The sequence below is a fragment of the Protopterus annectens genome, chromosome 12.part0 (assembly GCF_019279795.1).
Source record: "Protopterus annectens isolate FY-2018-M chromosome 12.part0, PAN1.0, whole genome shotgun sequence".
In the NCBI taxonomy this organism is placed as follows: Eukaryota; Metazoa; Chordata; order Ceratodontiformes; family Protopteridae; genus Protopterus; species Protopterus annectens.
The window spans coordinates 243619894-243633959 of NC_056746.1; the positions used below are offsets into that span (position 1 = coordinate 243619894).

At 42.6% G+C, this 14066-nt stretch overlaps 1 protein-coding gene across 1 annotated transcript in view; it reads right to left on the reverse strand.

Annotated features, from left to right (window-relative positions):
• Positions 1-4197: 4197 nt before the first annotated feature.
• Positions 4198-14066, reverse strand: part of PIGQ (phosphatidylinositol glycan anchor biosynthesis class Q) — a 631353-nt gene continuing 621484 nt past the window's right edge. The window contains exon 11 of the mRNA XM_044089305.1: positions 4198-6751. Coding sequence (XP_043945240.1) covers positions 6599-6751 — 153 coding nt within the window. The 3' untranslated portion in view covers positions 4198-6598. The remainder of the gene's footprint in view (positions 6752-14066) is intronic.

Genomic DNA, 14066 nt, shown 5'->3' on the forward strand with positions numbered 1-14066 from the left:
TCCTTATCTAGGGGTGCATCAATAAGTTTAGACTTGACATGATCAGGGAGAGGTTTTTCTTTCAGCCATGCATGTCTTCTAATAACAGATCCTGTCACTGCTGCCCTGCTAGAGGCTTGTAGGCCGTCATATCCATATTGTAATGAGTGTTTCACCACTTGACCAGCAGAGTGCAGTAAATTTGCTAACTCTTTTGAAATGGCACAGTCAGGAAAGGTAGAAATCTTCTGTTTTAATAGTTCCAAAGTGTGTTGTTGATATTTTAACATATGGAACTGACAACTGAGCGCTCTGGATAGCTAAGGTTACAGAGGTGTATACTTTTAACCCCATCTGTCCAGAGCTTTGGAGCCCTTGTCAGAAGGAAGAGGATTTTTGGCAGAACTAGTCTTAGCTCCTTTAGGTCCCTGTGTAATGACCTCTGGGTCTCCAGCAGGATTTCTGTACAGGTATTTATGAGAAGCCGGAACTCTGTAGTACCTGTCAGGTTTTTCTGGGAGCAGGAGGAAGGGTGTCAGAGGCTAAGCTGGATTCATGGAAAACATTATCCACCACTTATAAAATAGGGGGGATGGCCAGGGGTCTGTACTGGGGCAGTGGCCAGGGGTCTGTACTGGGGCAGGTCCAGAAACTCTCTAAGCCTTTTCTTAGACTGTGGGAAGTCCTGAGATTCCCATTGGAAATGTTCCCTGAGGGAGTGAAGGGTTTCCCCAAAGGATAGGTCCTCTGAAGGGGAGGCAGAAGGATGGATTCCTCTGCATCTGAATCCTCATAAGCAGTTAAGGGATGCTGTTCCTCTTCAAAGATTGAATAGTAGGATTCCTCAGAATCCTGTTCTGTCATAATTTCTGGAGAAGGGTGCCTTTTCCTTTTAGAAGTAGTGGCCTGAGTACCCTGTAATAGGGAGATGAGGTCCTCCGCCATTTTAAGCATTTGTGCTTGGGGTGGTGGAGCAGTAGCAAGATGGTGGCTAGAAGCAGATTTCCTAGAAGTGGCCTGGCTTCTACGCCTGACAGAATCCGTCGGTCTGAGACAAACGGTAGTTTGATGTGAAGATGTTTTTTTTGTCTAGATTTGGTAGTGCGAAAGGCCTCCTTAGAAGCCAGTGCCTGCGTAGCGGCTCCGGACCTAACCGAGGCAGACACAGCCAAAGGCTCCCAAGACAAAGAAGATTTCTGCAGCATACTGGACTCCAAAAGGGTCTTGGTAGAGGCCTGCGTAGATGTCGAATCGGGCACAAGGGGCTGTGAAAGCACCTCACTCAATTCTGGAGAACTGACAACCTACTTAGCGGTAGTATCATCGGAAGGCTTAGCTTTGAGTGGTCTGTCTCTACCTTTATCTCTATGTTTTTTAGGAATGCGAAGACGGAACACGAAAATAACTGTCTACAAAAAAGAGCTGTACGGTGAATGGTTCTCGCATTAAAGAGGGCACAGAACCGGCAACAGGGGACATTGTGGTCTGGGCCTAAACAAGTGATGCATTAAGAATGGAAGTCTCGGTGTGGGATCTGCTTTCCACAGGCGAGACAATTGTTAACTTTTTAGGACATCGGTTAGTGCAAGAAAAAAGGATCCCCAATGGAGTACTTAGACGTTTTCAGCTGAAATTCAACTTCTGGTAGCTACCAACCGGCACTCGTGCGAACTGCTTCTGCTACGGGCTCCATGGCAAGAAAGACTGATATAATGACGTCGGCTGCCTTGCTTTATAGCACTGATGACCTGACATCAGACTACAGGCGACAGCAGCAGACACAAAAGAAATTGACTCTGGTATTCGGGCCGGCCGAGGGCTAACACAGCAGGAATAACCCACAGGTGATGACTGCAACAGTGAATCACGAAGAACATGGGGTGTTGCCCACTGACCTTCAGGGGTGGTGGACAGTGGGTGCAGAACAAAGAGTGGTGTTCTTTCTCTGATGAAGACAGAGGAAGCCACCATTCACACTTGCGGATGAGAGGGCAGGGCTATTTGCCAGCAACGTGTCTTGCAGAAGTGAGGGAGAGGTAGTGTAGCCAGTCCATCGCATGCCAGTTTCACTAAAATAAGTCATGTCTGCACAGGGGACATGGGGCTTAAGGTAAAAAAAGCACAAAACAGACCATCTAAATGGTGGCCTCTCTTGGTGGACCATAACTTTTATGAGGGACAGCAAATGGACTGATTCAGTAGGGCAGTATTGTGGGTGATGTGGAAATCTTGCATTTGTCAACAGCTACTGCATCAAGGTGGGGGGAATCTCATTTCAACCAATCTGCCTAAGGGGCAATAACCTTAGAGTTGGCTGTAATAAGGAAGAGGAACTAGAAGGCATAGCTCCATGGATGAGGGGAAAAAGAGATGCTTTGTAAATCTTTTTCATTCAAAGCAACATTCAAAATCACAGTTTCTGTGAAATTGTCCCACACGAATTCCATTTCAGGTGAGTAAATACTACAACCATGACAACATCAACCACAACAGCTGCTTTAAAATGTGCTGAAGTCCATCTATAAGGAATACATTTCCACTAATGTAAAGACTCTAAATTATTAAAATCTTGAGTAGTATTTACTCTACTCTTACTAAGAACATGAAAGTCTGAGGTTCTTCATTGGATTAACAAATCTTGTTTAAAGATGAATTAATCTACTCCACTTTAAACTTTTGGCTCCCCATGCTTTGGTGCAGAAAAGCAGTCCCCCACTCCGATAAAGCTTATCACAAAAGCATGAATTCTCCACATACTGTATTAATTTCCAACATAAAAGTGAATGAATTTACAAGGGACATGCTAATGCTGGTTTATGTCAACCCAGCTCTGTTCATATTCATATATCAGAAATGGAAACTAAAATGATTATAAAATGAACATGTTCACCACAAGGCCAGGCATCATGAGGATAATACTACTAAGTGTGTGTGTGTGGGGGTTGAGGCCATTAACCCCACAACACAGGAAATAATTCTATGATAAATTACATAGTTTTGTTTTATTTGTACTACTGCCCAAAATATGACCATTAAGTCTCTTTGTTTGATGCCTTGACCCATTCATTCCACTCAGAGAAACAGCACCAATCAAGCATCTTCCTCAGGGCAAAAAGTAAGACATCAGAAGCGCTATCCCTGTGAAGTCAGGTTTGGCCATGTTGGACCTGTTGTTACGTCCTAAGAATGTATGGCTGGCAATTCTGACATTGGGCATGCAATAGGCACTGCAAGACTGCCATGCATGTCTATGACTGACAAAAGCCTATAGATATCCCTCCTTGAAGCAAGTGTCTCCTGCTTCTCGTCTTCACAGAGGAGCTACTCATTCCTGGCCGTGAGCCTCCATCTCCCCTCCCTCTGTGGGAGAGCTAAATGGACTCATTCCTTTCACTCCTCTATTGTTTGGATTGCTAATTGATCCCAGGGTCTGGGCTATAGTCAGGGCTCTCTTCTCTACACCATGCAGCCAGCAGAACATATTAATTTAAAATAACAATAATAGTGTTTTTAAAATTATCTTACATCCACTCTATTCAAAGGAATGAGCACTTAAAATGCAACATAAATCTGAGAGTTCCACCAGAATTATTATTAGCTTATCTTTTTAAATAAACATGGCACTTTGTACTGCTGAAAACAAAAGCAACAGGTATGATCTATGGAGTGACAGTACATGACAGGTTAAACTTAACAGCTGCAGACTGAAATACTTGCTTTGAATACTTATAGTTACTTGTAGTCTAGTCATCCAAAGTATAAGAACGGTATGGAAATGTTAGAAGAGATAGTCTATGAAAACCAGATATTGACTCAGAATGAAAAACTGGTAAATATTTGGTTAATAATTCTGAAAAGCAATTTTCTTTATTTTAATGGTGAATTTTACCAACAGATTCAGGGGGTAGCAATGGGAGCGGCCTGTGCCCCAACCTATGCTAATCTGGTCCTGGCAAAGTGGGAGGAGAAATATTTATTACACTCTGAGTTTAAAACCTGCTGGACATTATATAGAAGGTTTTTGGACAATGTAGTTATTTTTTGGACAGCGGGAATAGAGAAATTTGAAGAATTCATGACATACATGAGTAGTACAACCAATTTTTTCAAATTTACATATAAAATTTCTGAAGCATATTCATCAAATCTGTCGGGTCAGATACATTCCGAATGGGGCATTGTACTCAATCATTGGTCTGATGAGATGAGTATTTGTGATACCAGTTTGCAATATTTGGACATAGAAGTATATAAGGTAGGGACAAGATCTGAAACAAAGACATTTAGAAAACCTACTTTCTGTAACTCATTCCTACATTTCAAGAGAGCACACCCCATGCATTGTAAGAAAAATATAGTGAAGGGGCAATTTGTAAGGGGATGTCGCATGACCAGTTCCGATAACGATTTTTTAATAGAATGTGAATTACTGGAAAAGATGTTTCTTGAGAGAGGCTACCCCCTGAACTTCATTAAGCAACTGAGGGGTGAAGTTGAAAAAGGAAGAAGTAGTAAATTTAAAGCCATTCAAAAAACTGAGGAAATTAACAAGGAGATTAAAAATAATAAGGAGAATAATAGGGATGAATTTCAGCGGGTTTTAATATTTGAATACAATATTTTAAACAGCAACATTAAAAAAATCTTCCTAAAGGAATGGGAGAGCTTTGTATCCCTTTCAGATTTACAGAATATATCAAAGGTTCCACAGAAAGTGGTATATAAGAACTCAGTGTATCAGAACTATCCTAGAAAATAAATATAAAGTTAATTCTAATAGGAATAGGATAGGGACATATAAATGTGGTCATTGTAACCAATGCACATATATTATGAACACAGATAAATATTACCTGGAAAGTAGGAACAAATGGATTAATAGTTCTGATTTTTATAACTGTGAATCTAAAGGAATAATTTATTTGGCTACGTGTAGGTTATGTAGGTCTTTCTATGTTGGAAAGACAGAGAAAATGTTGAAAAGAAGGATCTACTAACATACTTATGAAATATCAGTGGAAAAGGACACTAATGCATTTTTAGACATACTAAAGTATGCCCTGAAGCTAAATTTAGTTTTATGGGACTGGAACAGATAAAAAATGACATTGGGGGGGGGGGGGGTCCATGGGAGGAAAAGATAGAATTTAGAGAATTATGGTGGCAAGTAACTCTGGAAGCTGGAAACCTCCCTGGTTTGAATGATTATATTTCTATTCTTCCATTATTAAAACTAAGGTCTGCTAAAAAAAAAATTGCCACTAGATAGGATGGTTCTTCCACTGTTATAATATACTCTGCACTGGCTTTATTTTAAATACTATATTTAAGGTATTTATATGTGGCTTTATTAACATTTTAATGTGAATTAAATATTTAGATTTTAAAGACATTTTAAATGGACAAACAACATGTATTAATATCAATGTTTTATTTATTTTAACATTTTAATATTTGTATCATAAAAGGTGGTTGAAATCATCACTTAATTTTCTCAAGCTGATATTTCATTGGAGGTTTTGAATGTAAAGTTGAATCCTAATAGGCTTTCTTATTAACTAATTAAGAGATTTTCTATAAATAGGTGGTATTGTATACACTGGGCATCTGATGAAGTCTATACTAAGAGAGATGAAAACGCTTGTTTCTTGTGAAGGCGTTCATGTTTTATGTGTAAAGCGAGTCATTTGGTCCATTTTTGTGTACCTGTGGAGTTGAATTAAACTTTGTTTTGTGGTTTACTCTAAGCTCCGTGGAGTTGAATTAAACTTTGTTTTGTGGTTTACTCTAAGCTCCGTTTATTAGCACATTTGTGAGTTCACTGTGCAAGACTGCCATGCATGTCTAGGACTGGCAAAAGCCTATGGATATCCCTCCTTGAAGCAAATGCCTCCTGCTTCTCGTCTTCACAGAGGAGCTACTCATTCCTGGCCGTGAGCCTCCGTCTCCCCTCCCTCTGTGGGAGAGCTAAATGGACTCATTCCTTTCATTCCTCTCCTGCTTCCTGCTGGCTTCTCTATTGCTGGGATTGCTAATGGATCCCAGGGTCTGGGCTATAGTCAGGGCTCTCTCCTCTACACCATACAGCCAGCAGAACATATTAATTTAAAATAACAATAATAGGGTTTTTTTAATTATCTTACATCCACTCTATTCAAAGGAATGAGCACTTAAAATGCAACATAAATCTGAGAGTTCCACCAGAATTACTGTTGGCTTATCTTTTTAAATAAACACGGCACTTTGTACTGCTGAAAACAAAAGCAACAGGTATAATCTATGGAGTGACAGTGCATGACAGGTTAAACTTAACAGCTGCAGACTGAAATACTTGCTTTGAATACTTATAGTTACTTGTAGTTTAGTCATCCAAAGTACTATAAAATAGCAGTCCATGGTGGATGCATGTTGCTATGTAATTACACAACATTATCATCAACAACCTTCACGGTCCATTAATCTGATTGTTCCTGTTTTGTTTTAAGTCCTAAAGAAAGTAGACTGTCCAGCAGAACTCAAAGGAATCATAATACAACAAGAGTGAAAATTCTCCACAGGAGACAACAGGTCATCATTTGCCCTGGTCAACTCTAAACACAGTCCTCAAAGGCCTCTTTCTTCACTCCTGCTTCTCATTCTTGTGGTGCCAGGGGTAGATCAGTTCACCCACAAATAGCTTCCGACATAGTGCACTCCAGGAGTCCTGGGGGTAGCAACTGTATGTTGGCAGTCTGTACGTCTGAACTATGTGACTAAATGTCAAAGGGTTTATCTGAAACAGATAAATAAGACAGGTATTAACTTATGCTTCAAAAATAAAAGGAAAGGAGCAATAAATGTGTTGTAAGATGAACAGGAGCAAGGCAAATTAACTGGAATTTCTTACTTTGTGAGGTTTCCCACTTATACAGCAGTTTCTCAAAACAATTGGGTGAACATCTGACTTTTTCATTTTTGCAAACCATAATACAAACACACAGTAAGCGAAACTGTTACTAGCAATACTGCTGCTCCATTTCATTCCATGACTGTCAAGCTACCAGCTTGTTAATTAAGAGGTTAAAAGCATGCCCTCTGTCCTCAGATAGCTTATTTTATCCCCCAACTAATGACTTAACATTTTACAGTTTTCACTCACTTCATGGATAACATCATTTTATGGCAGTGCTGAAATACTTGACAGTGTTTTTTTGCTTTTTAAGGATGTCACAAACGATACTATGTCAGTCACAAACAGGGCAATATACTCAGTCATAAAGAGGAAACAGTGCTTTCTTAACTGAGAAGGTAGAATAAAGAATCCCTACACAACCTTGGAGGACAACTTGCCTCCAAACAAACAAACACACAGACTGGCTTCAAGTAACATACTAGTAGTTGTAAAGTGGATGTTATCTGTCTTCTCATTATTTGTTTCAGTAATACAGCAACAAGAAAAAATAAGTTATGTACTTACCATAACGTTCCATGTTAGTAGTCTATCTCACCCTTCATTCTTTACATATGGGACCGAAGCCGATCCTGGGCTCCAACTCAGCCTATTTACAAGCTGGAAGACTTCTGGTTGGCTTGTGGCTAGGTAGGTATCCCATGGTACACCACTACCATCCCCAGATCTTGTTTGCTGCTGACTAGAAAAAAATAAACAGCCCACAGAAAAGGCCAATCCTAAAAGGTCTCCATAAATAATAAAAGGAGCATTTTCCTGTCTCCAGGTACTTCCAGGATGGGGGCAGGAAGGCATGTTTGAAAGAATGAAGGGTGAGATGGACTACTAACATGGAACATTATGGTAAGTACATAACTTCTTTATGTTAAGTAATCCTATCTCACCTTCATTCTTTACATATGGGACAGTGTCCCTAGCACCTTATCCTTGGGTGGCTCAAGGAAAAATACTCATGAGTAGCGTGGAACCAAAAGATGCTCTACCCCTGGAGGTAGAATCCAATTTATAATGAGTAATAAAAGTGTGAGGGGTAGCCCACGTAGCAGCCGCACAAATATTGTCAAGTAGAACCCTGGCTTGAAAGGCTGCAGAGGTAGATTGAGATCTGGTAGAATGAGCCTTTATTTTAAAGGGTAAAGGTTTATCCTCAGAACTGTAAACATACGCTATACAGCTAGAAATCCAGTTAGTCTCACTTTGGAAACTGGTAAGCCCAACCTGGATTCGGAGAAGGAAATGAATAATTGATCCAATTTTCTAATGTCTTTAGTCCGGTGCAAATAAAAACATGTCTATGGACATCCAGTTGGTGAAACCTGTACTCAGCTGCATTGAAGTGATTCGGAAAGAAAACTGGAAGTTCTATGGACTGATTCAAAGTGGTATGGGAACAGACCTTGGGGACAAAGGAAGGGTTAGTAGGAAGGGACACCCTGTCTTTATGAAAAATCAGATAAGGTGGTTTAACAAGCAAGGCTTGCAATTCTGACACCCATCTGGCAGAAGTGATAGCCACCAAAAACGTCATCCAAGTCAAGAACTTCAAAGGGCATGAATGAGAAGGCTCAAAGGGAGGAGATGCTAATTTTGATAGCATAAAGTTTAAATCCTATGAGGCCACAGGCCCTTGAACCGGAGGTCTTAGCAAAGTGGAACCTTTGAGGAAAGTTTTGCACAATTTATGAGACATCAAGTTAGAATCTGGAAAACCCTAATGGAAATTTGAAATTGCTGCCAATTGGACTCTACCGCAGATCCTTGGTGAAACAGTTCAGAAAGAAATTCCAAAACCACTGGAATGGAGGCAGTGAACTGGTCAACATCCATTTTCTCTGCCCAAAGAGATAATCTTTTCCATTTACTGGAATAAAGTTTCCTACTGGAAGGTTTATGAAAAGATGTAAGAATATGAGTCACGGAAGGCGAGAAGTCGTGAAGCCTGACTAGGGATGGAACTGGAGCAGCCACGCTGTCAAACTGAGGGTGTGTAAGGAGGGGTGAAACGAACTTGACATGTGAGTCAACAGGTCTGGAACTGGGTACAGAATCCAAGGATCATCCAAGAGAAGATGCCCAAGGAAGGGGAACCAAACCTGATGAGGCCAGTGAGGATCAATTTGCTTTCCAGCCATTGCACTTTCTGAATCCCCTTGGGAATGAGACGAAAGGGAGGAAAAGCATACAGGAGACCCAGGGGCCAATCATGAACAAGTGCGTCTCTGAGTGACTCCCCCGGAGGGTGGATGAGGGAAAAGTAGCTGCTGCATTTGGCATTGAGTGGGCTGGCAAGGCTGTCCCCACCTGTTGAAAATCTGTTCCGCTGTTTCCTTTTTCAGAGACCACTCGTGAGGCATCAGGATCGCCCGGCTGAGCTTGTCTGCTATCACGTTGGTTGTCCCTGGAATGTGCATCGCACCAGAAAGTGCTGAGAAGATATTACCCATTCCCAAACTTGCATGGCCTCTCGACAGAGTGGGTAAGATCTGGTTCCGCCCTGTTTGTTGATATACCATACTACCGACATGTTGTCTGACTGTATTGCAATAGTCCCCAGAGGAAGAAGGTCGTGAAGTGCTTGCAACGCCAGGAGCAGTCCTGCCTAGATAATGCCCCCCATCTTTGAGGCATCTGTGGTCACAGTGGCAACGGGTTGGTGAGGAACAATTGAAGCACTCGTGGTCAGTTAATTGGGTAATGTCCACCAAAGGAGGTCCTTCTTGTAAGATTCTGTCAGTAGAATGTGATGGGATAATGGAAGGTGCTGGTAGGACCATTAGGACGACAGGAGCCACTGAAGAATTTTCATGTGTAACCTGGCTAGTGGCACTAATAGTATGGTGGAAGCCATGGTCCCAAGGAGCTGCAGAACAATCTTGGCTTTGACCCTTCGCAAGGGGAGAAGAAGCTGAATTTGAAGCACAAAGTTTTGTGCCCTTTGGCAGGAAGATGAACCACCATGTTCACTGTGCCTACCTCTGTGCCTATAAAAATCACAGCTTTAGAGGGCAATAAGGCAGATTTTTCCCAATTTATGGAAATTCCCAGTTGGGCACAAAGCTGAATAGTATTGTCTCTGTTCTGAAGGAGTAGATGCCTTGTGGGGGTGGTCAGGAGCCAGTCCAAATACGGAAACACCTGGAATCCTCGAATTATCAGGTGAGATGTCACCACTGCTATACATTTGGTGAACACCCTGGGGGCTGTGGTGAGAACAAAGGGCAGAGCACGGAACTGGAAGTGACTGGCTCCCAGCCGGAAGCGTAATGACTACTTGACACCCTGTCCATTTTCATGTGGTAGTAAGCATCTTGGAGATCTATTGAGCACATCCAATTGTCTTTCCCTAACAATGGGAGTATAGACTGCAGTGTTACCATCCAGAACGTGTCCTTTTTTACTGATTCATTCAATCTGCTGAGGTCCAGAATGGGCCTCCAGTCCCCTGTACGTTTTGGCACTAAAAGGAATCTGGAGTAAGTTTTGGAACCTATTTGGTCTGCTGGGATGCTTTGGATAATCCTTTTTGACAGTAACTTGTTGACCTCCACAGTTGCCTGATCCCTGTGACTGGGTGGAACATCTGGGATCCTCTTGGGAACAAAAGGTGGAAGAGAAAAGGGTATTACATAACCTCTGGTAATAATTCTTTGTACCCACTTGTCTTGAGTGATACTTAGCCAGGCTTCTGGATACAAAGAAATGCGACCCCCAGCCGGCTACAGAGAGGCACAGTCGGGCCCCACATCAGGAGCACTGGTAAGGCCAGCCCCTAAAGGAATCACAACCTCCCTGGTTTTGTGGATTGCCCCTGCCTCTAGGGCGACGTCTACCATTTCCTCCTCCTCCTCTGCCTCTGAAGGAGGAGTCACCCTGTGTTTCCTGGAAAAACCTCTGGGACTTCTTGAACCACATTTTACCACCCCTCTGACCCTTAGGGTATGGTCTAGAGGGAACAGTAAAACGTACTCCCATGGCACAGAGTGTTTTTCCTTCTTGCTTGCAGCAGATGAGTGTCCTTTACCTTGGATCCAAACAATGAGAAACAGTTGAATGGTTCCTCAAAGTTACACAAAAGCGTCCAGGAATGACGCCTCAAGGAAATTCCTGAACCTGCTGCCCTGCTCCCACCATCAGCCGCATACGAAATAAGCCACATGGAGGAGTTAATGACAGAGGTCAAGGTGGACAACTGAGCAGAAACCTTGTCAGGGATTCCCTCCATACATGTATCTTGTATAGAATCTCCTAACTCTTTAAGGAGATCCTTCTGGAGCCTACTAAAGTGAGTAAGATAATTTAGTGATCTAAGGGTAAATGCCGCTGAAGAGAAGATAAGCTTCCCATATCTATCCATCGTTCGAGACTCCTTATTCGCAAGTGAACAGAAGAAGAAGTCTCAGCTAACTCCTTCTTAGTGGCCGCCGCCACCGCCATGGCATCTACAGGCACACCTTTAGATAAAAAATCTTTTCCTAGAGGGGAAGAAAGGAACTTGTTTGGTCTTCTGGGAACTGGCTCCATGGCATCAGGAGTATCCCACACCTTTTGACTAACTAAATCCATCAGTTCGTCGAAAGGTGGAGACACCTAAGAGAAGGTTGAGACCCGAAAGCTTTCAGGTACACAGACTCCTCATCAGAAGGGGTGGTAGTGGGCCAGTTGCACTTCTGTTTAAGGATTTCCAGGATGTCTACAAAGGGGACATCAGAGGATGACTTGTCCGACTCCTCAAGGTCAGTGTCAGATGCCAAAGACTCATCCTGGGAGTCGACATGCTTCCTCTTGCAAGTCTTCTTCCATGGGGGCTCCTCAGAAGGACATCCCGGGGAGGTTTCAGAAGAATGGGGGCCACCGGCTGGTGGCTCCTGAGGCTGGGGGTCTCTGCTGCCACTGAAGGGAGTAGGAGATGAGACAGAAGTAGGTGCTATGGAGGGAAGAGTGCTGGTACCCCCCAGTAGGAGCTGATCATCGGGACAGAACACTGCTCATCATCTCGAAAGCCGACCTCTCTGGCTCAGAGGACCTCTCCAAGGAGACTGAGGATGCCATCGGCACCAGAGCCATCGGCTCCAAGACAGATGCAGTGTCCAAACTCACCCTAGCCAAAGCGCTGAGAGGAAGACTCGGAACCGAAGAAGTTCGGTTCCAAGCATCCCTGTTGGGCCCGACCGGAGAGCTTCGACCCCTGGACACTATGGACGGAACCAAAAGTGTTGGAGCAGAACTCGGCTCTGAAACAGCCACAATTGGAGCTAGAGCTGAGGGTTCCACCGGTGGTACCAGCACTCCGGCTCCGAAAAACCAGCATGGATTGGAGGAGGAATTAACACAGAGTGTTGAACGGACTCGATAGGCTCCGGAGCCGACTGGGTCGGAGCAAACAATTTAGGCAAAGCAGATGACTTCAAAAGTCTCAGCACTACCCCCCTCCACATCTTCTTCCAATAAACACCTGGATGACATGGTAGGAGATCGAGATCTCGAAGGTACAGGAGACTTTACTAACAAGGAGACCGGTAGAGGGTCCATAGACCTGCTCTGAGAAGTAGTCTCAAGAGTCTCAGAGGTCGGTTCCAAAAAACTTGGAACCGACCCTGCAACAACACTGCCACTCTCAGTCAGCTCCGAGGTCTGTAGAGCCAATGAGACAGTTTTCGTAACTTAAGAATTGGCTCAGAGACACCACCCAGTGCCGGGGAGGGCCTCTTGGCAGATTTAGACTTTCCTTTAGCAGATTTGGAGGATGATGAGGAACTAGACAAGTCTTTCTTGAAGGAAGGTTTAAGAAGACCTTTCAGAATTAACTTATTCTTCCTTTCCTGCAACACCCTGGGACTAAAGGCATGACAGAATAAACAGGTCTCCTGCAAATGAATGGCCCCTAAACAGTAAACACAATTACTGTGACCTTCCGTTAAAGACATCTTTTGGGAGCACTTAACACATTTCTTGAAGCCGGATGGCTTATGCTCCTTACTCTCTTTAGACATTTCTCAAATCAATAGAACACACGCACACAAAAAAGAGGAAGAAAGGAGGAAAAGGGCTAGGTCCTCTAATTAAACGCGCCTAGCCTTGCAGAAAAGGAAGATACCACGAGGACTAGGTCCTCTAACATAAACGGGCCTAGCCCGGGCAAGAGGGGATAGGGTCTTCTAACTTAAACAGACCCACAGTTATAAGGGAGAATAGCACACTCAACAGGAACAATAATAGTACAAGTCAACTGCAAAAATAAACAGAACTAAGTTCTGTCAACAATATTAGCAAAAGATGCTAACAGCAAACTAATAACTCTAAATAGCAAGCGGAAACCGCCAAATTCTATTTAAACATACAGAATACTAGTGCGCAAAGATCACCTACTTTAATCCAAACAGTAAGCCTGGTTCAAGGGATGCCAAGAAGCAAAAATGACCAAAGGCCAAAAATTGCACCAAATGGCGCAAATATAAGATAACTTTATACTACACTAACTGAAAATTACAAACATTAACTATTTAACTATATAGAACCAAATATCTATTCTAAGCTAAACAGTGAATAAAACTTTGAAAAAAACTGAAATATGCAAACACTTAACCAGGGCCAAAGAGAAGCACAACTGAACTCGTCGACGCAGCAAACAAGATCTGGGGATTATACTGGTGCACCATGGGATACCTACCTAGCCATGAGCCAACCAGAAGTCTTCCAGCTTGTAAATAGGCAGAGTCGGAGCCGAGGATCCTATATGTAAAGAATGAGGGTGAGATAGGTCTACTTAACATAAAGTGCCATACTGACCAGAATATAACACTGCAAGGGGATGATAATGCATTTCTAACAAGGAATCCCTAACTGATACTGCTTTAATTGAATTTCCACATCATTAGTACAATATATATATATATATATATATATATATATACACACACATTTGCATATACACACATACACACACACACAACAAACTCCCAAGGAAGGGGCAAAAATAGCTTACTGTGTTTTTGAATGACGTGTTCCAAGTAGTTAGTACATTTTTGCATACTACATAAGTGTAAAAAGTTGAAGCAATTTAGAATACATTGCCCCCTTCAAATCATACTGTGGTATAATATACTGTGGAAACTTACCCACTAAGACTGGATTGCTGCAT